This window comes from Nestor notabilis, unplaced genomic scaffold (genome assembly GCF_000696875.1).
Source record: "Nestor notabilis isolate BGI_N333 unplaced genomic scaffold, ASM69687v1 scaffold3314, whole genome shotgun sequence".
Classification (NCBI taxonomy): Eukaryota; Metazoa; Chordata; class Aves; order Psittaciformes; family Psittacidae; genus Nestor; species Nestor notabilis.
The window spans coordinates 31,295-58,933 of NW_009926691.1; the positions used below are offsets into that span (position 1 = coordinate 31,295).

General features: G+C 36.4%; 1 protein-coding gene across 1 annotated transcript in view; it reads right to left on the bottom strand.

Annotated features, from left to right (window-relative positions):
• CACNA1D (calcium channel, voltage-dependent, L type, alpha 1D subunit) overlaps positions 1-27,639 on the bottom strand; it is a gene marked incomplete at its 5' end in the record, with an annotated part of 117,339 nt that overhangs the window by 14,276 nt on the left and 75,424 nt on the right. The window contains 10 exons of the mRNA XM_010013655.1: positions 7,579-7,709; positions 13,084-13,185; positions 14,302-14,404; positions 15,974-16,070; positions 16,185-16,312; positions 17,537-17,696; positions 18,991-19,082; positions 19,910-19,975; positions 20,717-20,845; positions 21,264-21,302. Coding sequence (XP_010011957.1) covers positions 7,579-7,709; positions 13,084-13,185; positions 14,302-14,404; positions 15,974-16,070; positions 16,185-16,312; positions 17,537-17,696; positions 18,991-19,082; positions 19,910-19,975; positions 20,717-20,845; positions 21,264-21,302 — 1,047 coding nt within the window. The remainder of the gene's footprint in view (positions 1-7,578; positions 7,710-13,083; positions 13,186-14,301; positions 14,405-15,973; positions 16,071-16,184; positions 16,313-17,536; positions 17,697-18,990; positions 19,083-19,909; positions 19,976-20,716; positions 20,846-21,263; positions 21,303-27,639) is intronic.

Sequence of the window (27,639 nt, forward strand, 5' to 3'; positions counted from 1 at the left end):
CGCACATTAGAAATTAAACAGACAGCACACCCAGGGCCAAGAATTCAGTGCGTTTGTAGAGGTCTGACTTCAAAAATGGAGATGTTTTTCCTGTTTTAACTCTGGCTGTCATGGTCTGAAACAAAAAGCAGTCCTGTGCTTCCCAACTTGTTTTTTTTTAATCTCCTCAAGTTCAGAAGAAATCAAAGATTTGTTTGTTCAGCCTTTACACTACTAAAACTGAGGCACAGCACTTGGCTCAATTCATCAATGATCTAAAAGCCTGGTTTTTGGGTTTTTTTCCCCCATTTTTTGATGCACGTGTTGGGGCTGTTTCAGCCCATTGAGGCTGTACTTCTATGGCACGACACTGACATTGAGTGTTACTGGCCCTGGGGTGGCATGAAGATGTGTGGAGAATTTTGTGTTTCAGAACTCCAAAAACAGCTGAAGGACATTGGAAGGCACCAAACATGGCTTGTTCCCATCCATGCTATCTATTGCATGCATTCCCTGGAGTACAACACAGCATCATGCTCAGGTTCCAGCTCAGCATGGAAATAGCTGGTTTGCTGGGGAGCAAAATGGTGTTGCAGTGTGAGCAAACAGAACCTGAAAAGAGATGAACTTTCTAACAGTGAAGATTAGCTATAGGCTCCTCTTCAGGTTTCCCTCATACCAGTATTTCAGTTCCTGAAAATGGAATTGACTAATCGTATTAATTACATGTATTTGGCAATTATATTTTCTTCCTTCAGGATGAACTTAGAGAGTTATACTATAATTGAACAAGGCTTTAAAAATCATCTAATAGTGAGTCAATATACAACATACATTTCATGAATACATTGTGCTTTCTCACACTTCTTATGCTAATTGCATAGTCAAGACCTTAGCAAGGTTGTTAATGTCATCATTTTGTAAGGCGCCAAAGGGAAGTAAAATTAACACTTTAAGGTACAGATTTCAAAGTATAAGACCAATGGCTTCTGTATACTTTGCAGAGGATTACTATTACATTTGCTTAGCTAACCACTAGCAAGAAAAGCCCTTTGCATTTCACACTCACTACTTGCTTACTTAGTAGCAAAGAAAATTAAAAAGAACAAAAACCCCCAAAGCTACACTTGAACATAAAAATAAGCTGAGGTTAGTATGAACAGAATACAAGGTAATAAGATCAAACAAAGAAAATAACCATGCAGAAAAATAGCTGAATAGACCTACGCTATAGCAGTGAACATAAGAGACGTAGTAGTCAAGTCTTGATTCCCCAGTGTTATTCATCTTCACAGAGCCCATATTCTAACACTGGAGCTGAGTGCACTGCTCTACAACTACATAAAAGCTCTGTGCTTTTGGTCAAACCCAGACTCCCTTCAAGCTAAGCCTTTCTGGGAAAACAACACTCTCAGATAGCACTATTATAAATTTTAACCCCCACAAAAACTACTAGCTTATATTCTTGTCTGCCAAAGTCCCACAAAGATATGCCTAAAATCTGAGAAAAGACATGCGTTCGGAAGCAAGATATTGAATTGAAATTCAATTTTGATTACATCTCAAACTGCCTTCTGTTTCTCTACTTGGCAAATTACTCCTTTACTCAAGAAAAAGCAGGCAGCTTTTATTGTCTCATCTCTCTTCAGCAATACTCATTTTCATGTAACAGACCTCTTGCAATGATACAGTCAACAGCAGAAGACTAAAACCTAGATCACAATATATAAAAGCATATGTTAGTTAAACCAAACCCATCAGCTTTATTCACTCACAGCCAGTAGTGAAGCCACAGGTTCTACAAGCAACATCTGCCTGAAGAATTAAAATATTCCACAGTTTATTTGCTGTAACAGAACTACCTGCAACTGTTTTGTGAACTCTGTCATTAAACAATTACTCCCATGTACAGTCTCCTTTTACTTGGTGTAACCTAACAGTATTCCAAGTAAGCTAAGAACAATTTTTATGACAGAAGAGCGCCACATAGTGAGACAAATTCTCACACTGAGCTCTTACTGATAAGACAACCTTTCATTAGGTCAGCTACCACTGAAGGAAATTGCAGCTAAAACCTCATTACTTTCCCCAAATGGAACAACGAGTAGGCACTAAAGACCAGTATAAAAACTTTCATAACATTTCCTTTGGTTGGTAAAGATTACTGGAAGGGTCACACTCTCTCTAGTCTCTCTTATATCCTTAATTTTTTGTGGCAGATTCTTACTTCCTAGAGGTTCTCTCATGTCCAGAGAATTCTTGCTTTTCCTGAAACAAAGCTTCAAGACTATTTTATGCCATTTCAGCAATAAAAAACACCTGTAAAACTTTTCCCTAAGTAAGTGGAAATATGATTAATGAATATTGATTTATTTCCTATTTTTTGAGGACCAAAATACAGTTCACATCATTTCAAGACACAAGGGGCCAGTTCTGCCATCAGATTGACATCTAATATCCATCTCAGCTCACCAGACTGAAACCCTGAACCAGGGTTCACAAGGCTGTTAGATCAGTCAGGTGGACTCCATTTCTAGCAAAATGTCTTTAATAATCCCAGTATATTGTAGAACACAAAACTATTCAGTTCTGTTCTCTAACTTTCCAACACAGTATTAGTATTTGCTATACATCAATGTCTTTGCCAAATATACCTCTAAATGTCAAAAATACACGTTTTTCCTCACAGGGGTGTGAGTCCTTATATGCATTTACCTTTTAGAAAATTTTGTTTTCATCAAAGACACTGAAGATGAAAGGGTCTATAACAGAACAGACAAAACATGCAAGAGATGTTTAGGCATCAATTCTATAGGGATAATATTGATCAGAACTGCATCACTGAATTATTCATGCTACTCCACAAGAGGACATCTGTTGTTCCTGCTCAGGTTTTTCTATTTTGTTGTTCCTTTGAAGTAGTGGAAGACAAGAGATTAACCCTACACTGTGTTTGACTGCCTCTAATTCTATCCTAGAGATTTCACTAGAAGTTTACAAAAGAAGTTATTTCTTTACCAGACACTTTATCTCCAAGATCTAATTTTTGATGTCTTCCTTGCTTATTTTTTTTCTTGTAGGCATGAGATAGATGCAACATTATCAGTCCAATGGTTAGTTAGCAAACCAGTGACAGAGCGCTGAACAACATAATTACATAACAAAGGTAAGCATGTCTCTTAAATAGGCTTTCCCTTAAATGCACAAGATGACTGCAAATTAACATAATTCTGTGCAGCTGTGCTTTATGAGACATAATAGCACCTGCAAAGTTTTCAAGATGGCAGGAGGCACTAACATATCAGTGCTGAGTCCTAAATAGCATGTCAAGACACAATTAATGATGCCCCTGTCTCTGACACAGCATTGAGCTGACATGCATGTGCTTTCAAATCCTGAAATAATAGAATGGTAGGAGTCCATCCATGTCCATAAATGTCACACGACTTGTAACTGTATTTCTGAATTGGTCATTTAGAGAGACATGAACTTAATGCTTGAAAAGCATCTCACACTGAAACATCTTAAAGTTAAGCACTAAAACATTAAACAGTTAAACATTTAAAAAAGACTACTTTTAACAAATGCCAAATTTTAAACCAGTTTTCCAAGTCTATAGTATGCATAAAACAGTGAAACCATTTTAGATGTCTTATATTAAGAAATTTGTGTATAATGCAAGACTCCAGAATCACGACATATAGAAAAACATTAAATATTTATAAATACTGGAACTACAAAAAGATGATTTCCCCTACATCTAAACTCAGCCCACATCCATTTTGAGCTATACTGTAACCTACATACATATAGATGCAGTTTAAGCTTAGTTTAAGAAGTGCAAACACAATATCCATATTTGACTAGCAAGAATCACTATCACATACACTATTTCTAGTCATGTAAAATAAACAATGCTCCCTCTTTTGAAGCATTGTTAGGGATACCAGAAAATGGAAGACACACTTGTAAAGCTTTGTTACACAGATTTTAGAAGAATGATGTATATTTATGTCTAATGCTATATAAACTCACTAAGTCTGAAATAAAGCATAAACATGAATTCTAAATATTCAGATTTTCAGAGCTTCAGAATACTATGACTTTAAAAACGTTCATATAAACCATTACATTTGTAGATAATGAAAATGTTTTTACTACCTGCATACTTAATGGCAAAGAAAATTAAAAAGAACAAAAACCCCCAAAGCTACACTTGAACATAAAAATAAGCTGAGGTTAGTATGAACAGAATACAAGGTAATAAGATCAAACAAAGAAAATAACCATGCAGAAAAATAGCTGAATAGACCTACGCTATAGCAGTGAACATAAGAGACGTAGCAGTCAAGTCTTGATTCCCCAGTGTTATTCATCTTCACAGAGCCCATATTCTAACACTGAAGCTGAGAGCACTGCTCTACAGCTACACAAAAGCTCTGTGCTTTTGGTCAAACCCAGACTCCCTTCAAGCTAAGCCTTTCTGGGAACACTATATGAACATGGGAGCACAATTAAATTGAACTTGAGCAACATATTAACCCCTCAGCTGATGCATGCTAGAGAGGGTTAATTCTTTTTTCTTTTACTGTTTACTGCAGGGTTGATACCGCTTATGAAATTTGCAGAGAGGAGAAAAACATAATTAGTTTAATCTGAAACATGTTCCCAAAATCAAGTTCAGGTCAATAAATCAGTGCTTTTGTGTACTTCTAATGTGAAGGGAAATACCCTTTAACTTTTATTTGTATTTATTAACAAAGAGAGTTAAATGTAAATAAATGCGAAATATAGACGCAAGCTTTACATAGTTTACAGTAAGTGTTTTCCTTAGGAAAAATAGCGTTGAATTCATTCATTCAAAGTACTAGATGAAAGTAATTAAACTTGTTCGTGCTTCACTTAACATTTATTTTACTAGCAATGTGACTGCTGTTTGGATCAATATAAATTTCCATCCCTATAAAAAGACACCCTCTAAACTACTTTGTCAAATATAACTTTGTTCTGATTTTATCCAGAAAATATATTTGTTTGCACTGTGTAAGGCACTGTGAGCCCTAAGGAATTTTTTTCTCATATCCTGGAAGCATGTATAATGCCACAAAATGGCAGTGGATAGCTAACACCAATGGGTCAGCTGTCATTTTGGAACCACCTGCTTTTCTTTCCTTTACAAGGAGTGAAAACCCTTGGGTCTGCTAAGACAAACTGCTATAGTTCCAAGGGATACTGTTATTTTATTTCTGAAGATGTTTTCAGTGCCAACATGCAAGTTTGGACAAACTACTGTTGTTTATAATTTGAAGTGTCCTTTTCTGAGGGAGGAAGAATTTGAAAGTTCACGGCAAAGAGACTTTACTTAATAGCCTGAACAGATAATACCCCAATCACTGGAGACACACTTCACTTTCTAGACTGCTTCCTCTTCTCTGACTACATGTACTCAAACAGCAGCCTGTGTTAGACTAAAAGCAAATGCTGCATCCTTGAGGAAAACCTGAACTCTACAGAATAAAAATCACCCTGAATGCAAGTATCCTGGAGTAAGAAGAATTCCTGCCTGCTGCATGCTCTGCCATTCACAAAACAAACCTAGTTTTGCAAGGAGCTCTGTTCTAATTTGCTGACTCAGCCCAAACTTTATTGTTCTTTTCTCAACCACAGAATCAGAAGAAACTGTTTTCTTTATTCCAGTTAGATCAAGGTTCTGGCCCCCAAATGGTGAGGGGGCTGCCAGTGACATTCTCTTGACACAGTATAGAAGTTTTGGTCTCATGCAACCAAATTCAGGCAAAAGAATAAGCTTCACAGATTGATAGGTTCAAACGCCTAAAGTCTTAACGACAAAAAAAAAAAAAAAAAAGTAGCATTCTGTATTTATTCTATTATTAATTCAGAAGTTGCTGGGTTTGCAGCATCGACACTGTCCCCTGAGGAACAAATACAGCCACTCCTCACACTACCATGCCTGGTAGAGGCTGGTCAAATGCTAGACACGACACGGTTGAATGAAATCTCTTGCAGAAGTAAATGTCAGCCACCCACCACTATCAATTTTCCTTTTCTTTCTCTAGTTCAGCGTGTTACACTACCATTATTACACTGCTGGAGAGCCACCTGCATAGTGAAAGAGGCATTTCTAAGAAATATCAAATTAAGAACTAAGTATCACTACCTTGCACAGAGAGAGAAATGAGGCTAAAGAGAAACGGATGGGGAAGAGGAAGTAATTTTTACTACAGGTGTTTTTAAGGCTCTGTTAGTTTTCCTGTTAAAGAATTCTGCAAAGTTCTTCTTAAAATCTGTCTTTCACTTCCCTCTCAACTATTTCCAATCTTTTTATCTCTTGCATTCCCCATAATTTTTTCTTCTTTTGTGATACGCAAATATAGTTTATACTGTTCTGACAAACCATGTGCTCACACATCAGTAAGAATTGTGATGAATCTTTCTCTGACTATTGCATCACTTATAATTATGGTGACTTGGAACAGAATGTATGCCAGAGCAGCTAGCAGAGACCTTCTTAGGAAAGAGGAATGAAACATATTACCCACTTAAAACAGCAAAGGTCATTCTCCTAGATCTAAGTATAAACCAGCAAGACCTTTAACAAAGAGTCGCTGACTCAGGTTAACACATTTCTCCCCTTTTAGGAAAGGATTTTCACAACATATTCCTAAATTTTGGCATCAGAATAAAAAGCTATGAGAAACACTGAATATCTTCATCGTCAGTATGAATCTACTCAGCACTAACTGAAATTCAGAAAGTCCCAATCCAACAAAAATGGTGCAGGGTATGATGTCTGGAATTATTTGAGGACAGCTTTCCTTTGCCTGATTCAAAGTTCATAATACAAAGTGTATCACTAGACAGAAGTTTTCACAATATACTCCTTAGATCACATGAACTTAATGGACTGCTTGCTGCAGGCCCATTGAGACATAGGTGCCCAAATCTATTGTTCTGTTTTCCATCTGATAGCTTGTTTTAAGAGACAGACAGAGGTATGTGACATTAATGTAGAATGATATTATTGCTTCCTATGGAAGAAATTGGTGAATGTGAAGTTCAAAATTTGCAAGTATTTAAAAAATACTGATAGGAAGATATTTCACCAGTGATCATAAGTAGAAAAGAAAAAGAACAATGAAAATGAAGAAGAGAAATGGTACCATATAAAAATCTCTTAGGTAATGCATATTAGGAAGTTTTCCAAGAACTGGCTAATAGTATTGTAGGAACACAAGAAATTAAACAGTTGAAGTAAAACAAAGGGTGGAAATGATAGCTCAGAACTTCATTTATCTGATTTTACATCAGCAACTTTAGATTGTGATGTATCAGCTAGACTTGCTAATAAATTTTATAACCATTGCTACCATGTGAGTAATCCAGAGAGAATAACATTTTGCACTTACCTTGTTTTAGACAGAATAGCAGGATTATGTTTTACTTTTCTGATGAATAAGGGCCAAAAGTGTTCCAGCTAAATAAAATCCTGGCAGCACTGCACAATCATCAATATTCATCTACCTGCTATTTCAAGTAAGCTCACAAAATGGTTAGTTAAAAATGTAAAAACAAAATCACCTGCAGAGCAATCGTGGTATTCTTCGCAGGATATTTCCCCACCAGTCCTTGTTCTTTGCGTTTCTTGAATTTCCTAAAGTAGTCCTGTATCAGGAAGGTGGCATAGAACTTCCCCACGGTTACCTCATCATCTAAATGAACAGACCAGACAGATCTCTCCCAAGTCAGCGCATTTATCAATAGCCTATACACTTATATGTGATTTGGAGGGAAAAATGTGATGGGTGCAAGACGTACTGGGCTTTCAGCTTACAACCATGGAACCTATAACTAGCTTAAAAACGATGTTTTACCAAGCCGTTTAGGCTCAGTCAGTTAAGCAAACTCATCCTTTATAAAGAAGAAAAATAAAATACTTCACCAAGTCTCATGTAGTTCTAAGTAAGTCTGTAAGTTTCTAACAAACCATAAGCATGTTTGTATAGGCATAGAAGCTAAAAGACAGTCTTTAGTTCCCTTGGAATAAATGGATTAAAGTAAAAGTTTCCATGACTCACATACACTATGTTTCATAAGAGAGGCCCTATCTAAAATTAAAAAAAGTTCTGCTCATAACATCTCTTTTTTTCACTGTTGAACCAAATTTGTGCAGTCAGTGTATCAACAGCACTGTTTTGATTGCATAAGGACTTTGGCATCTTTACATCCTGCTTAGCTATGCACATTTTTTTATTCATGTCATGCGCTCACTGTAGTACCTGAGCATCTTCCAGTTTGAATTTTATTTATGTCCCACATGTTCATGTTGGGCTGTATCTTCTGCTATCTTATTGTCACACAAGACATATTCTAGACTCTGAGGCAATCCCACAGAGGTTACAATTTCACATATTTACTATGAGGCTCTTGTTTATGTGAAGATGTGGTCCTTAGTCACCTTCTAGATAGGTGATGATAATAAATATGAAATGACATTGTGATTTCCCACATTATTGTATCAGCTCTGCAATGCTGACAGGAATTACACTAACTTCCAGCAGTTAATTTAGTAAAATTCAAAAGATAGGCAAGCAGCAAGTGCAGTAAAACCTCACATTTTTACAGGGTCACTGTTGTGAACAAAATCCAGATTTCAAAGTTTTCAGAGTTCAAGGCAGGTAACTTACAAGGATGATGAAATCACCTGATGCACAGCGTGTTAAGAATGTGTGTGCCTGAGTCCCATTGAATCATTCAGCTGTGCAAGTTTCATCTATTGATGAGTAATGCTTGCCAGAAAACTAGGAATAGTTTTCCTTTCAAAAACATTGCTTTTGTTTCCACACACCTTTTTCCCCGCAGTTCTCTGACATGAAGTTAGCTATTTTCCTTTCTGCTGCGTTGCCTAGTCTCTGAATTTTTTTCAGAATTTTGAGATAGTTATTTGCAACATGGTTACTAGTTGGCTACACACCTTTGTTAGAAAATACAGATTTCTTTTAGTTTATGCCATTTGTTTTCTCCATATTTTAATTCACTAATGGAGCTTCAGGATAGACTTGAGTTTGGGTTTTCATTTTGTTGTGTGTTAGGATCTTTTTATATATGGAGAAATTCTGTTAAGCAAGCTTCTTCTCTAATTGATTGCCAAGCAAATTCTCTAATCAATTGTCATATACTGTGATATCATATATCACAGTATACATTAACATTTGATTAAAAGTCTCCTGTGTCTTTGTTTTATCAAGAATAATGTCCCAATGTATCTCACTAATGATCGTATTTCTAATAGTATTTTAACCTGTAATATGACAGCTTTTGCTAATTTAATTAACTTCCTTTTGTGACTTGCTTCACGTCTATAAAAAGGATGGGGAAATCCAATCCATGTACAATACTGTTACAACTCATTTTTACCTCTGTGATAAAATTAGTCTCAAAATGAATCCTCTACTGTTCGAAATAAGGCCCTCTGATTATAATGCTTGAAATGGGCTGCAGGCTTTAACTTTAGTGAAAATGCACCTGGGATGTGTTTACCCAGTGTGTTATTTGACTTTCAATCTATCAAAGCAAAAATAATGACAATAATTGCTTTAAAATATGTTGGCTGGGAGACCAGTCTGTTAACAGTAAATAGCCTGCTCTGCCAAACACTGACATCTCTTCAAAGCTCCAAGTCCCCCCAGTTCCTGGTAGGAAATAGCAGGAACTCCACTGCTCACAAGAACAGCTCACCAGTCTACCGATACCAACTCAGCAGCAAAAAGCTTTTTAATTCTATGATTCTATGATTAATTGACTCCACAAATCCAATTTCTATACTTCTGGTGAATATTTGCTTTGATGTTTATCTGTAATCTCCCTTGGCAGCTCCTCATGAGATCAGTAGTACTTCGTATTAGGAAGATATCACTTATAAAGCATCTAACCTAAACTTGCCTTCCTTAATTTAGCTGAATCCACTGATTTGCAACGTAGCCTTGGTCAAACTCCCCAGATAAGCCTTTCCCCATCCTTTCTACTATTTCCTTTCACGTATTTGAAAAGAACTTTTAAGGAAGTGAGATAGCAAATGGCTCCTAGAAAGAACAAGCACATAGAAGTGACAGACTTGATATAACATATACTACTATGGGTGGTTGCACTTAGAGCATGTTTCAAGTCAGGCTATGACATTGCATGACTACTGACTGTACCTGAGATGACAATACCTGTGAAATTTCAGCACGCAGAAATGAAAGGCCCTTATTGACCACTCTGGACCAACTTTTTATAAGCATATTAGATGAATGCATTATCAGTTTGCTGAAATGGGCATGCCAAGCCTGCATGTACAAACAAGGTGCATGTCTCCTTCACAGGCACAGTCAGTTGTACTGCAGACACGTGCACACAAGAACTGAAGCCTGGCCAAGGGGAGCCATCCTTGACTTTGGTTTTTTTTTTGAGTAACACATATAGCCAGATAAGGACAGGTATAGGGAGACAGCTAAGCATAACTGACCACAGAATAGACAAATCTATAATTACAATTAGCAACAGCAAAAGGAATCAATTCAGTAGGAAGTGTTTGGAAGGAGGCAAAAAGTTTTATGCAGGATTAAACGGGCTTGCCATGGAGACTGGGAAGTTTAGAGAATACAGGTGAATCTTTAGTGAGGTGGATGTATTTCTTTTCCTCTGTAGTCTCCTAAGAATGTTAACTCATTCATACATTTAGGCATGTTACTGACATATTATGCTTTTGCAAAGCAGTTTCATTTTTTTCTGTACTGAAAATGTGCTGCTAACTATAAACAGTTTAATTAAATTCTAGTAATGAGTTTTTTAACCAGTACCAACACCTAACTGCCCATTTCTAGTGCATCTATTTATAATTCAGGAAAAGAATGCTATGCTGATTGTTTTTATTCTGCTCTGCAAATAATTGTTCTGATCATGTTCTGGAGGCATGGTCAAGAGCAGATGAAGGATCTAGTATTCAGTAATACCAGCAAAAGTAATACTGGAGTAAAACATTATAAACTAGACCACTCAATACTTTTCAGTGCAAGCAATTTTAACATACTGAATTTGGATGCTTTGTTCATTTATATTGAAGAGAATTTTATTTCTTAGATCAGTCGTCACTGGTGTTATTTTATGTCGAATTTTCTACTGAATATTAAACATCAATAGCAATTTCTGCTGTACATTAAACTATTTTACACTCCTATGGCATAGGAATGTAAAATAGCTGCTTTCCTTTTTTCTAGATAAGTTACAATATTTTCAATTTTCAGGTAAGTCATAACAAGGTTTCCAGAGAAACAAACCAAACTGAAATCAAGAATTCATGCATCTTCAGGACTTCCCAACATATTCTTATTTATACTGGGTTGTGGAAGCCATACTGTTTTCTATTCATTAAGCAGTGATCCAGGTTTTCAGCCTTCTAGCTACACTGAAGAGCTACATTTGCAGAATAAATATTAGCAATGAATTTTAGTATAGCTGAAAATAAATATACAGCTTATATTCAGCAATGAAATGAAGCTGAAATCAGTGAGTTACTACGTAAGATTAGTTCTGAGAATGTGATCTTTATAGATTCTTTTTCAGATTGCTTTAGGCAGGCACAGCTCGCTATTCTGAAGCATGCATCTCTATTTCAATAAAAAAATGTAGGGGAATAAAGTTGGCAAGAGGCAACACTAATTCCATGCCACCACCCTAAAACAGAATTGCTTCAGAATATTCGGAAAGACTCATAGTTGAAAGGAACAGAGGCTGCAGAAAAAGCTCAAGCACATAGTTACAACAATAACAAAGCAGTTCATCTATGCCATGCAAGCACTTAGGTGTAAGGCTAAAAACAACAGAGTAGAACACAAAGAGTTGTTTTAAATGTGCAGTATCAGTTCCCCTTTGGATAGTCAAATTTGCTAGACTTTTGCTTTGTCCCCACCATGATCTGGCAGCCATCACACCAATAGCAAGTCGCTGTTGGCCACTCTTGGCTAGTGGCTCCAGCAACAAAGCTAATGCTGCTCCTCGGGTCATGCTGAACAGCAGGACAGCCAGCATGCTCCTCCTCCCCTAGAGACTGAGAGCATCACCTTCAGAAAGGTACCAGCCTCTACCATCATTGGACCTGGGATCTTGAGTCTGCTTCCAAACCTGAGTCTGATCAGTCTTAAAAGCTGCCATAACACTATAAAAGTACAATAAACTACAAGAGATTACAATGGACCTGTGTAGTGGATGTCTAGGTAAGTCTATCTTGGGTGTGGGCAACAGTGCAACAGATTCTGCACCTTTAAAACTTGAAAAAGCAAGTAAAACCAATCACCTAAGCCTATACTACAGCATGTTAATAAAAATGTATCTATTGAAAAAGGCTAAATATATATATATAAGAATATATATATTTAAAAAGAGAGATATAACAAATATTTGACATGTCATTTTATAGCTAGTAGAAACAGCCAATATACGTGCCTCATAGTTCTTGCAAATGGATTGGTGTCATTAGAATTTAGATATCTCTTTACACAGGCCATATTCTCAGTCATACTGGCATAAATCTGAACCATTCTCATTATCTGTTGATTATGGAACTGTTCTGGTTTAAACTAATGTAACTGAGATAATTTGTTAATTTAGAAAAAAACCCCGTTTTTTAGAAGGCAATTTATTTTTTTGTTTTCTCCAAGATTTATTCAATATATAGAAGGATATAAGCTATAATGTAGTGCACATTGTCAAGCTTAAATAGTACAAAAAAATGTTATTTTTGCTCAATGCATTAAAATCAAACTAAGTTTAGTTTATTTTGCTGAATGATTTGAAATCAAGACTAGATTTAGATCTAATAAGGCATTTTTCTTCAAGCAAGAAAAGAAGCATAACATTTTCCTCTCTTTCTTTTTGATCTAAGGAAGTTGTATTTATCTGTCTTATATGTGTTATCTGCTTTATTATTATTGTTGTTGTCCTTTAATGACATTATAATTGCAAAGTTCAGTAATTTTATTTCTTGGGTTCCTAACAATCTAGAAAGACCAACAGAGAATAACATATTGCAATATTTATCAGACTGACCGCCAGCTGGAGGGACCACTTGGTCAAGTAATTTCATGCTTGTTTTCTTCCATATTTTCTTTATAACTGCTCTAAGTTCTTCATTTGCTTGCTCTAGGTTACCTGTGGTAATGAAATAGAAAAATGGAGGATGGCAATTCTATGAATCACATTCTGCAATGCTGCAATGAATGATCCTTTGGGTATTAATTAGCTGTATACAAAAAAAGACTGTAATAGACATCCTTTGCAGCAAGCCTAAGCTACATGAAGTACCAAATAACAATACTACAATAACCAAAGATAAGAAAGGGTGTAAGACAGTGAGCTCCTGGGGATTTCAAATCCATCTCTGGAGTACTGCAGAGGTCAGCTGTAATTTACAGATCTTGCCTCCACTCTGTCACTGCTTAATGCCTCGTGCTTAAATTGTGTAGAAAGTGGTGACTTGCTCTTTACAAGCCGCTTCTTTCCTGATCCAAAGCTGAGCCTTTATTTGTTTAATCAGAGTAATTACTCAGTTGTACAGGCTTGAATATTCAGGCAACTGACTACTGAGCAGTTTTTAATCTCTTGCAGTGCTCACCTAAACCACAGTGATGGCTGAGGGGGCTTAATGTAATCAGCTTGTTATTAGCAGTGGAGCTCAGATTCTGCTGAGAATAGCAGAAGACACAGAACAGAAAGTAATAAAATATGGTAAAATAAGAATGAATGAAAATAGAAACTTCTTTGAAATATACCACTGGTTTTTAAAACTTTTCTCCCCTTGATGCTAATGACAGAAATCCACTCAACCCAGTCAGACGTGGCCTTGATCAAATGGGAAGTTGCTTTCAAGTGTGCAAAAATGGAAGTTACACTAATGTGGGATCCAAGGTACCAAGTTAAGAGCAGTAAGGAAGGAGCATCTTGGTTGGACAGAAAGGGGAACTCATTCATTCATTCCCTGCAGTAGAACTCCTCTTATGCCACTGCTATACACTTTTATCTCACCAGATAAAAACATAAAATAATTTCTGAGATTACTTGGGCTCTGGCCTCATTATCCCCTTTCTTTCATTTTCTAGCAAATAATTCCTAGCAACATGAATACAATCCATGACCCAAAAGCAAACCACATCCAGTGACACTAAGATAGCCCTACTTATGCCAATGAAATAAATACAGTAAGTTGTAACTTTTCCTCATTGAACCATCTGACAAGCGCAGGAAAGTAATTGCAGCTAAGAACCTTACCTTCTGTTTTTATCTTTAGAGCAGTCCTAACCAAAGCAAATAAAGTAGCATTGAACATGACGGTTCCATCACTGTTTAGTGGCATATTCATAGCTACTAACCTCTGTAAATAAGAAAAGGAAAACAAATTTTGATGCGGTTTTATTTGAAAAAACTTCCTATAATGTTCATTTCTGAAAAGCTGATCTGTTCAAAGAACAATATTTGAGCAGCATAAAAATGGTATGTCTTCCAAAATCTCAGCCTTCCATCCTAGCTGTGTGTAATAACCACCCATATTGCTCCTTTCTGATATCAATCACATGCTTGCTCATATAAAAGCTAAAACTGACCAGTAGTTTTCATGAACTATTAGTTAATTTGCAAACACTGAAGCCCAGGCCTTGACTATGACTGTAAGTCACACTATGCAAGTATTAAGGAGTTATTTAAAAGCATGCACTCCAGCCACAGTCATGTTCCAGGTTTCCCATGGGCTCCACCAGCCTCATGCTCCCTGAAGAACAACAGCATCAGGTCTGTATAAGGTGGGTAATTTCTCAAGTAATTCTTCAGTGATGCTGTGCATCTCTTACACTACCTACACCGAATTAGTGTGAAAGGGACCCTCCTCTTTGGATTAGTCTATCTGAGCATCAGTGATCACCTTTTAGAGCAATATTGCTGAGACACTGTGTCAGAAGGACACTACTCAATCTATCAAAATCTTTTTCTAATGTCTGACTTGTTGTTTTTTTTTCTATTCTAGTTTAAAAGCATTACTCAATTGGATAATTTATCTTAACACATAGACAGATATAGGTTTGCTTTAAGTATGCCTTGTGGCATTCCATTTGATCCCAACATTTTGTACATCAACTTACCTATTTATAAAATAGATATAAAAGAAATCTGAATTATGGTGCTGTTGTAAAAATCCTTTATTAAAAGGCTTGATCTTATTCCTACTGAAATTGCTAAAACCACAATGTCCATACTTTTGAAGTCCTCAAACAACACTATAATTACTCATCTCCTTTGTATTGCTTTTCAACTTTTATATTAAGATGCAAGTTAACCCTCATCTAATTCACACATTGTGGCTGACAAATTCTATGCAATTTTAAATTCCCTCTAATTTTCAGTCTTCTCACTTGCTGCTACATTTTGTACTGCACAGGCTTAGTTTATCAACTTGCAGTCCCCATCCTTCGATCTTATTTCTATTTCATGTGCAGCAAATGTCTCATGAATGCAACTGTAAAAGTACTGTATCAAAACTTATTTGTTAATTAAAGGAAACAACCACCCTCTTCTCCCTGGGGCTGAAGAGAAATCAGATGTCTCTGGGTTGAAGTAGTCTTGATGTGACACTGGGTCACCAGAAATGCTGGGATGAGGTAATTCATATTTGTGACAATAATAGACTAATGACAGATTTACAAACCAACCCCTTTCATTTTGATGCTTTGTGAAGAATTTTACACTGGTTGTAATGACTCAAATGAGAGCACTGAAAGAAATTACATTAATTTTGCTGGTTTAAGTTAAGCCTACAAAAAACTCGGAAAACTTGAGAGTGAAGGAAACCTTGTGAGCAGAGGGGATTACCGTGCATGACACATATGGGGCAGAACTGAGTGAATGAATGAATTGTAAGAGAAATCTACAAAGAAAATAGGGTAAAACCTACCTTGCAGGCCACTCGGTGAGGGCATAATTTGCCAAAACCAAGTGGTGGCTGAATGCGTCTCAGTAATGTAACCACATCAAGATGCTTTATCCTTCCCCTAGAACCAACACGCACCAGTTACCAAACATACATCCATTCCCTCAAAATATATTATGTTCTGCTTTTATTGTTCTTACCAGGTGAATCTTATCAGAGAAATGATCTAACTTACTTTGCTTCAGGGTCATATTCTGACCATATCCTTTTGAACTCATCCAAATGATGGGGACCCAGAATAGACCAGTCACGTGTCAAATAATCAAAATTATCCATAATGACAGCCACAAATAAGTTTATAATCTAAAAAAGTAATTAAGAACAATCTGCCTTAATTATTTGGAAATTTTTAAAATATTCAATAAATAAAATAATTTCATATGGTAGCAGGTTAAGAATTCAAACAAATAAATTAATCTCATAAATTATGTTTGGTTTTTTTTTATTTAGCAAATATCATCAAATACCTCAGAAAATACTTGCTAAGCATTTAACTGACTAACTGGAAATCTATCAAGAAATGAAATTACAAGAATGTGAGTCTATCTTAGAGTACCTAGTCTTTGACATAGGTTGTAACATGGTTTTGTTTCTCTTCCTTGAATTGCCAGATCCCGCTACACTAAAGAATGGATCCAACACATGTATTCAACACAGCATAGATCTCAGGAAACAGCTTTTAATTAATTAATAGGATTCAGTGTCACAAAAACAAGACTTCTGCATATGTTTTCTTAACACAGAAGATGTTACAGAACAGCACAATGTGTGTGTTTATATCAGTTCACAGAATTCTCTTTGACCCCTCTCCTTTTTCAAGGAGAATGGTGAACAGAACAAATTAACCAGCTTTGACCAGACACCTGCAAAGAGGAAAAACACATTTCAAAGATTTAGAGAACATAATCCACTATGCCATGGATTAGGGAGAAAAGTTACTGCTCATGTTTCATGTGCCACAGTTTGAGCACACTTGTAGAGACATGAATCCAAATTCTGCTAAATTACTAGTAACTCAAAGGAACTGCAGCTTTATTATTAATGAATATTTAATAGTACTATTGAGAAATGCCTGAAATAATAGCTGACTGTTAACTTAGCTTTCAGATGTGCAACCAATCACTCCTGCATAATGTAGTCAGAAGAACATCTTGCACATGGGAATTTAGAATCATGGAATGGGTAGGGTCGGAAGGGACCTTCAAAGGTCTTCTAGTCCAGCCCCCCTGCAGAGAGTAGGGACACCTTCAACCACATCTAGTTGCTCAGAGACCCATCCAGCCTGACGTTGGATTCTTCCTGAGATGGGGAATCTACAGCCTCTTCAGGCAACCTGTTCCAGTGTTTTACCACCTTTACCATAAAAATCAGTATAAGATACATGATTTAGAAATGTGTTTGGAAAAATAGAACCTTGCAAATATACTTTAAATATGTGATTTTCAGTCATTCCCTGGACCTGCTAGTCTTTTAGCTCAAAAGAAAGTCAAAATACCAAAGCACATTTTTGTTAGTAAGTTGACTCACCAAAAACGCACAAAGCATGTAAAAACTGATAAAATAAATTATGGCAAAATTGCTTCCACATGTGTATTCTTCCCCTGGATTATAATCAGATTCTGGATCACAGCGTTTTCCAGGCAAACATGCCAACATGATTTCCTGCCAGGCTTCTCCAGTTGCACACCTTGACAAGGTCACAAAGATAAATTAAGATTAAAATGGATTAAAGATGTACTAATTAGTTAAATTCTGGCAAAATGCTTGGAGCTGTACAAGCACAAATCTGAAGGCAAATTGTGAACCTTTCAGAACAGGAAGTAATTTTAAAAATACAGAGCATGTGTCAGACAAGAACAGATCTGACACTGCAGACATACAAAGTAGATTAATGCATGATAAAGGCTTGTATGTAAAAATTAGAACACCAAACTGCAATTTACAGGTTAAATACTTATTGCAGTGGAGCTACTGTGTACGAAAGAAGTGTTGTGTATGAAAACCTATCATAAAAGTTGGAACTATGTATTTGTAAAATATAAATTGTCTTTTCCTCAGCATGGCTGAAGAAATGCTTGTCTCTAACTTCTGCTATTGCATTTTTTGCATAGTTGGGTAATGCCTGCATACAGACCCATGATTTCAAATACTGGCAAGATGGCTACATATTTATGACATTTTTGGCTGTGTTCATCACCTAGTTTCAAAGGTGAGAGTCTTTACATGCCTCAAGCGACTCATATCTCACTGGGTGATGCCCTTTGTCTCAGATCAGGAAACCAGGTTAGTACAATGCATAGAAGCCAAGCAGTTACAGAATCACAGGCAAGAGCACTTTCAAGGCTGTCACCTTTAGAGGCATCCTTGTTCCATGTCATTCCGTCTCCTTGCTCCAGGACATTTTGAAGCACTCCTGGCAAATGTTTACCCTCTCTCAAGCCCTCTAGTGACCGAGATTGCATAATCCCCCTACATAAAGATTTACCTACCTTTGCCATCAGAAAATTCTGCCTACTGTTTTTCTGATATTTCCCTTCTGCAAGTTACACCCTCCACTTCTTGTCTTCAGCAAATGTAAAGAATAGTTTATTTCTTTATCTTTGCAATAACCTTTTGCTTTTCAAACTATCATGCTAGCTGTGCTTCTAAAGAGTACACAGTAATGGCACAGTCTTTCTCATTTTTCCCAACACCTACACGGTGATATGAGGGTTGACTATGTTTAGGCTCTTCCTAAAGACAATTACACCACAAATGAGATGTTTCACAATAGCTGTAATGAGTTGAGGTCTGTATCACCCAATCAGAACCCCGCTGCGCCAATGACAACAGCATGCAGCTGTGGAGAGTATGTGCTTGTTATGCTAATCTGCTGCTCACTTGCAAAAACACTTTGAACAAACAGATGGTACAAAAGATAAAGGCATTTTTCACAGATCAATGAAATGGGATGCATTAAGTAAGAGCTAAGGTTTACTCACCTGAAAAGAAGCAGCACAGCTTGTGGGAAAGTCTGAAAATTGTTGTTTCTGTTTATTTGATTGTTGTCCCTCATGGCCACTTTTCCAAATACCTACAATAAAACAGGATTTGGACTTTCATCCTAGTGACCTATACTGTCAGAAGCTGTAGGCCTTGTAGTCTAAACTTGCTTCAGTATGTATTAAAAACACTTCCAGGAATAAACTCTCTTTACTCTCTTTAGATTTTTCCTGATAATTATGTAAATGCAGTAAATTTATTACATATACAAGATAATTCTTCATAATTTCTTTTGGTATCAATAAACAATTATAATACTAACACATATTCCCTTATTTCAGGTGAGAAAATATAATTTATTTTAAACTAGCACCTAAAGTCCTTTATTGATATTAAAGCCCTACTGCAATAAATATTGTAGTATACTACAATATATACAATATGTACAATATATACTTCAATTACATACTAGTAGTAAGAAATAATTGCTGTCCTGAAAATCTTGAATCTAAATAGAGAAAAAGAGATGCAAAGATGGGGTGAGGTGCCCCTGCCCATGGCAGGGGGTTTGGAACTAGACGATCTTAAAGTCCTTTCCAACCCTAACTATTCTATGATTCTATGAAACCAAAGCACAGAGAGTCTGAGCATCCTGTCTCAGCCAGAGACGGAAATAAGTTCAATTCTCTTGAGCAAACCGAGGTCCTATAAGGTCACACCAAGCTCTTCTCCTGCATCTTTTTGCATTTTCTGGCTACCAAAATCATAGCCAGACAGAGATTTTAAAGTTACTGTGAAAGCTCTGCCTTATGTATAGCACCACTATCAAAGGAAAGTTTCAATAAGCACCTTAGCCAACATGTCTCAGAGTAGCTAATGCTGTACTTTTATTTAATGCTAAAAAACTTTTACCATTACCTGCATTCCAATGACAGCATAGATGAAAAACAGCATGGCTATCAGAAGGGCAACGTAAGGCAGAGCCTAGAAACAGGACAGGTGCATTGTCTTTTAATAATTTCACACCATAGTTTCAATTTCCATTTACAAAAATAATTTCTCTGCACAATACAGGCTTTTCCAAGGTTTTTCTTCCTATGCAAGTGATTAAAATGTTACAACCTGACACTCTTAATATTCTGCTGCATACAATAAGCACAAGCTTCATTATATTTTAAATTATTTCTGCCAGCAATCCGGGGGGAAGAATCATCTTTAGCAGCTTTTAATTTTATTTTCATTACTGGTTTTGACAACACAAAGATACTTCCTTCTATACAGTTACAGAGTTCCATTAACTTCACATTCCTCAGCGTTTTCAGAAGCAAGGATTCAAATGTCTATTTGTAATACTTCTGGAATCAGTTTTATATTGAAAAATAGATTAAATTCTCCTTTGTAGTTATCTAATGAAATGAGTGGAAGTGTGAGACCTGTATGTGTCAAACCCATCCTGCCCCTTTTAGATATGACAAATATTTTTTTAAGAAGTACTGCAGAAATCTCATGGTAGCAGATAACATGAAATGACAAAGACAGACCCTTAGACTCACTGAACTAACTGGTGAAGTTTATCTAGACATTATTATGCAAACATATTTAAGCATCTCATTACTGATAGCAGAATTTAAAAAATGTTTTTTGCACTCTATAGGTTATTGCTTCATAACATTTGGTGTATTAATAGATGTAATTATAAAGCAAATTTAAATAAATTTTGCTAACCTGAAATGATTTAATAAATGTCCACAGTAAAGTTCTGATTCCTTCTCCTCTGCTAAGCAGCTTCACCAACCTCATCACGCGGAAGAGACGGAAAAAAGTGATGGAGATTCTAGCGCTGTCTTCAGAGTTCTGAAGAGCATCATGGAGAAGTCAAACCAGATACAAACTCAAACATGCAAGACTTCCAGAATAACAACATCAAATGCAAGGGTGGAAGAGGTAAGATTTGAAAATGTATCTTGAGGGCCTTTTCACCTTAATAAGCATGATATGAAAGGAAAAATTACATGCTAAAAACACAAGACCTGTAGAAATGCTTCACACATCACATGCATTTCCAAGTTTTCTGGTTTGTTAATGAGGATCATATTGGGTTTGTTTGTAGTAGACTTCAATAATACATTGACAATGAATGCAAACCACTGCATAACACCTTTGTAGTAAGACAGTTATGAAAAATACAGAAAAAAATCGGTGGAAAATAGACATGGTAAAAAGAATAAACTCAAGTAGAGGTAAAACCACTGGGGCCAGTTTACTATCTTACCCCAGACTCATCAGTTGTGACTGTTTCAGTTGGCTTTGGCTTTAAGAAATTAAGAACATTAAATATTAAAATCAAATAAAAGATTAAAAAAATCAGCTTAACCATAAACAGAAGGAGGACATTTTGCATTTCTAATTATAAATGAACATATTTCAATTCAATATACTGCCTGAACAAAACATTAATATTCTTATTAAAGCCCTCCCTTCAGCATTTCCTGTTGGCTGACTCATACTAAAACATTGTTGGCTGACTCATACTAAAATCTGCTAGTATAAAATATGTTTAAAAGACTCAGTGGAAAGTAAATACAAAATAAAATATATTCACCTATGTAAGCCAAACAAAATTAGCCATTGACTTCTACAGGTTGTATGAAATTCTAGCAGTAAGCCTAAGTAAACTCAAGAACAAAGCTGTGGGTTTAAACTAGCCTTCTGAGGTCCCTTTTCTCCTGTGCTCTTTTTGATGATTAATGACTTTGTCACTGAAATCTATGTTCAAGTAATTTTGTTTATATCACATCAGGAGCTCCCTTAAAGCAAAGTAATTCATCTGAGTTAATTCAGTGATGAACATTGGGTTTTGCAGTGCTTAACAAGGATGGATTTTTCACTCTGCCAAAGTGATAGACATTTTAGCAGAAGGACACGAAGACTGGCCATCCCACAGAGGTGCACATGGGAGGACAATACCTGGACTCTCTCACCATCTGTAAAGTACTCACACACCTGAGCTGACGTAACAGGATCAGGCATGGAGAAAGTGCTTCAGGATTTGATTGACCCTTTTGAACAGATGTGTACAACCCTCAGTAGCTATACAGAGGAAAAGGGCACACACCAGCCCCTTGTTCACAGGGCCAAACTCTCTGTGAAGAAACTCACTTCTCTCTTTACAAAGTCTGTCTGTCTCTGGAGAAACCGTCTCCATATCCGACATGGTCAAACACTTAGCAAACCAGCCAGCAAAGCTTAAAGGACCAACTGTCTATGCTTGTTTGTGTAGCTTCTTCCAAAACCGAGCAGAAGCATCTTTATTTATACCACTAGAACAAATGAGATTCTGGACATTAGATTCAAGTGATGGGTCTTACCCTCTTGCCTAAAATACCCTCATTTTAAAAAGGCACCTTTCAACAACTGCACATGTAGTGGCAATAACTATTATGCCTCCCCAGTGCTGCTTCCTACACACTGTGGATGCATCAGACACACTGCTTCAGCGAGTAAAATCTCAAGCATTGTTGTTACCTAAGATGAAACTCTGGGAGGAGGAAGGGAAAAGAGAGGAGCCAATTCTGCTGAAAATGCTGGCAGTATATTATACTACGGTCAAAAAAAATCACAAGTGTAGGTAGTAGTCTGTTGAAGTCAAATCTTTACCTGAATTTATTAAAATACTAATTGTTTTGTCTATTACATTTTTTTAAACATATGTAATATAAAGGTGTCAAATGGGTAAAATAAGATAAAAATAACTGCTCAGGTACATGCAATCTACATATGCACACACTGCTACCCTGCCAGGATATCAGTATTCCCTGAAATACAGAGGTTTAAACCTGAAGGATTGTTACTAAATTGATGCATTAAAGTTAATCAAACCCCAGGTCTCCTCATTAGATGTCAGTAAGCAGAGTATTTGTAAAATCAGCTGTAACATCTAACCTTTGTAAGCACTCACACAAAACACATAAGAAATATGCTGCCAATGAAAGACTGCTTCTGCATTAGAAACTCCCTGTGTTTTTCAACAATTTGAAATAAAGCCACCAAAATATAGATTCAGGAGAAATTCATAATCATAAACATCATTAATGCCAAAACATCACAAATCATGAAAATAAGCTTGCAAAGCTGTCTACCTGCATCACTTACAAACCTGTACTGGTGTGCACAAACCCACACTGTTATGGACTTTTTAGTACAGGAAAAAAATTATTTTTTTCACCAAAACTTTTAATGAAAAAGGGTTTCGTGATACCTTCTGCAGACGAAGTCTGATATTTCAGATTAATCTCTGGTGACTGACATGCTGAGCTTGATACTGTCTTAATCAGTGAGCAAATTACTTAATTAGCATTCAATATTTTGTATCATCAAAAACTAAAATGAAGCATTTGACAGATACAGAACAGATTAAATTACAGTATCATCACTAACTGACACTCCCGCTAGCTTTTACAGGAAAAGGACTGGGCCCCAAATAAGCTAGGAAAGAATGGAAAAAGGATACTTTAGGCCTACAGATTTTTATTTAACTGCTTTCCAAAAGAAAGAAATAATGAGTCTGCATTATGACTTGGTTATGAAAATCCCTCACAAAAGATTTTTTTTCTACATGTACCTATCATAGTAACTGCTTAATTCTCACTTTTGAAAATGGAGCCAGAGATCAGATTACCAAAACTACGTGAACAGCTCTGCTGTAGATGCTCGGGAATGATGAGGGCACAATCCCTCAAGTTTGGGGTTTTTTTTGTCTCAATGGCACTGGATGCATTTGAGTAGGCACATTTGCATATGCAGGGGACTCTCTAACACACTTCTCTCTTCAATCGCTCTTTCTCAGCTGCTTTGCACCAAGCAGTCCTGTTTGCCTGTTTCTGATGGTTGATCTGCTGCTGCTGGGGGGTGTTAAGATGTCATATGGGAGGGATTAGAAATTACAGACACTGGAAAGAGAGGCCAGGAATGAAAAAACCCTATTCACATAAGTCAATTGTACAAAAATACCAAGGTGCAGATAGATGCTAGAGACAATGAAACGAACGATAGCAGAGGATTTTTTTCTACTGGACCTGAAAATATTCAGATTTTGCCCATCATTGGCCAAGTATTTTGGGTACTGGCATTTGAAAGTCAATATGTTTAACTTTTTGCCCTCTCTGGCATTTCTCTCTGACAATACAGCAGGTTGGTCTATATTATTAATACTAATTATAATGAAGCTAGTATAGTGGTATACCACAAAGAAAACATTACTCAGACTTTTTTTACAAAGGAAATGCTCATCTAAGGGACAAAGTTAATGTTTATGTGTGTCCCTCCAACATGAAGATCTGGGAAACTAAGACTAACACAATCTTCAGTAACAATAACAGACAAACAGCAACAGAGAAATGTCTGCTTCCTACAGATAAGGAAAAAAACTAACTACCCAAATACATCATCTTATTTGCAACTTCAGTAATATTACTTGAGCTATACCCATATAAGTAGGTGGCACATTATGTATATGTAGGAACTGAGGGAGCGGGCAGGTTGAGCAGAGAGTATCTCTTTGGATGGTGGTTGGTGACAATGCAAACAAAAATATTTCCTGCAGTCAGGCAATCTGCTAAACCTCCTCTTTCCCCTCACCTTCCACCAGTCATTCCAACACTCCCTGTGTCCCAGATGCTTTTGGTCCTTATCATGATTTTTTTTGTTCCCCCCCGCCACCCCGTGGGACTATGTGATTCTCAAGATGACAGATGTGCTTCTGGGATCCCTGCTAGAAGTCTGGTAATAGGCACAGCTAGAACAAGTGAACAGCATCTGCTGTCACTGCTTGGCTAATGGATGCACTGCAATGAGGTAAACGAGGACAGAGACTGGCTTAATTATTCTATCTTTTCTGCCAGCTACGTGCAGCTATGCTGAGAGCCTAGTTCAGCAAAGCACTTTAGAACTGTGTAATTTTAACCCAATTCTTAGATACCCCAAATAGGTGGTAACATATGATTTTTCTTTTTTTCTTAATCAAAGCTCAACACAGCAACTTTCTTCCCCAAACAATCCCAACCCTCAGAAAAGATTAACCGGTGATCAACCTAAATTTCTGACTCACTGATTGAGATGCTTGCAACCTGCTACCAATTTTGGTCAAGTGTTTATTGCTGCTTATGAAAACTTTAGCACATTTCCTGAACAGTAACTCCTCATCATGCTCTGCATATTGCAACAGAAATTCAAAATAAACATCCTAACCGAAAAAGCTTCAATGTCAAAACTGTGAACCGTGTGGAACAGATTGCATCATGCATTGGAAGCAAACTGTAGCTCTGTGTTTAAGAAAAAATAAACATGGTGAAAACCAGTGGGTATTAGTATTCAGTGTTGGTCAAATGCTTTTTTTTTTTTTTTTTTTTACAGATAGTGCCAAAGGGTATGAGTGTATGCCAAAACAAATGGACACATAGTGATGATTATAAATATAGAAGTAAACATCTGAATAACAAATAAATATGATGACAATAACATATATAAGAAAGCATTCAGGTTGCCAAAATATCTTCAGAAATGTGCAGCATATGTGTGTCTGTATGCATGTATGTGATTTGTCCAGAGAATAATTACTGGAATTCGAATCTGCTAGCAAGTGATTTTCTTCACAGTCTTATCATGCTCTCTCTAGTCCCCTGTTCAGCATGAACCAAACGTCCATATACATAATTTAGTAAAAATTTTGAGTCAATGTGAAGAACGCCAGAGTAGATAAAGTATCTTTTCCCCTGTAAAAGATGTATTTAAAACTCTAAGTCCATAATTAACATGTTGATAGTATAGGGGGTTATTATAACTAACAATAACAATAAATATATGAAATAAAGTAAAAAACCAGTATTATCACCTTCATTAAATCAGCTCAGAAATGCACTTCTACTTCCAAATTAGATATTGCAACAGTAGCTTTGACATTGCAATAAGTCTTCATACTAAGAAAGCAAAGCCATGTGAGAATGTATTTTTCTGATGTACCATTAAGCCTAGAGATATATCTGAAAAGTCTACAAAATATATTAACAGTATTCAAAAATATCAAGTTCTAACATAGGATACTGCTGAATAAAGGGGGATTCAAACCGAATTGCAATGCTTTGGTTCAAAATTGTAATCCAGAATCTTACAGGAGGTAGATAAGAGGCTTTTAAACCACTCCCCTGCACAAGCAAGGTCAACTGTCCCACGAGTTCCTGGGTGAGTGGGCAACTACGTGAAAATATGCACCAGCCCTCCCAGTACAGACTCCACCAGCAGCCTAGCAATGAAAAAGAGCGTCCCATGGTTCATAAGTCAACAAGGCACTGCCTAGTGCTGAAATGGTAATAACAGCACTCCTCCTTGCCGAATGGCAGAACATCTGGTTGTGGTTTTGAAAGAGACTTTTTTTTAGTGTATGACATTGCTACATTAGTTAAGTGTTGTAAGCATTGAATAAGCCTCATGTGTTTACGGTGGTGATTCAAGACAAATAGGTTTGCCTGAGAGGCTCAGGAGGAAGGTATCAATGCTGCTCCTTTATGCTCAATTTCAGCAGAGAACTTGAATTTTACTTAAATTCAAGCATGAATTTAAACCTATGGGAACTGCATTAAACATTTGCAGAATAGAAGAGGAAAGTGAACTCTCCATTATTTTCTTGACATTTTGGCAGCACATGAATGGTAAAAGAAATTTAAATATAATAGGTGAATTAAAACCTTCGTAACTACTACTATATAACCATGTGATCATGCCTTTAAGTCATCAAGTGTTGGTCATCCAAATGGTTTGTAAGATGACAAAGAAGATAATTTCTATACAGTCAGACCATATTGAAACCTGTCATTTCCATTTAAGAACTTAAACACTTATTCAGAATTTATTTACAATTTATTTCTCTCTCATTGTCTTAAGTTATATATGTCCATCTCCCAGAATGGACTGACCATATCTTGTGTCTCACAATCACTGTTCTGCTTTTTTAATTGGAAAGGAACCATTTTTATGACCACACGAGATCTTGCATGTCATGTGAAACTTCTGGAAAACAAAAGGTCACAAAACCCAAAAGTAATTATATAGGTTTTAGTAGTGCTTTTAATTTTTCTTGTTGCTGTACCATATATATATGTATTTACTTATATATACTTGCCTCTAAAAATTTCTAAAAATAAAATGAACATGAAAACCAATTAGGTTCATAAAAGAAGTTAAAGAAAGGGATATTAAATGACAGGGTAAATTAAAGAAACAATCATAGAAAATAGTGTATTGCCAAAATATATGTTGCTCTGAGCTGATTAATTTCTGGAGTTGGTCACTGATCCAGTCCTTGAGGCTGCTGAGCAGTCCTGTAAATCACTGAGCACATTAAACACTGATTGCCACAGGCACCAAAAATATTCAAAACACAAAATTTCCAGGCTTATATGTGAATGGGAGGTTACTGGATCAGAAGAATCAGCCTCAGGGCACCATACACATTATTATAAAATGTTAAAAAACAATAAAAGGAACAACAAAATAATGAGATGGCATATGACTTCCATAATGTAATACTGAAATCAAGGTGATATGTAACTAGAAAGTCCAACCCACTCTTTTGAAAAAAATGGGTAAGATACAAA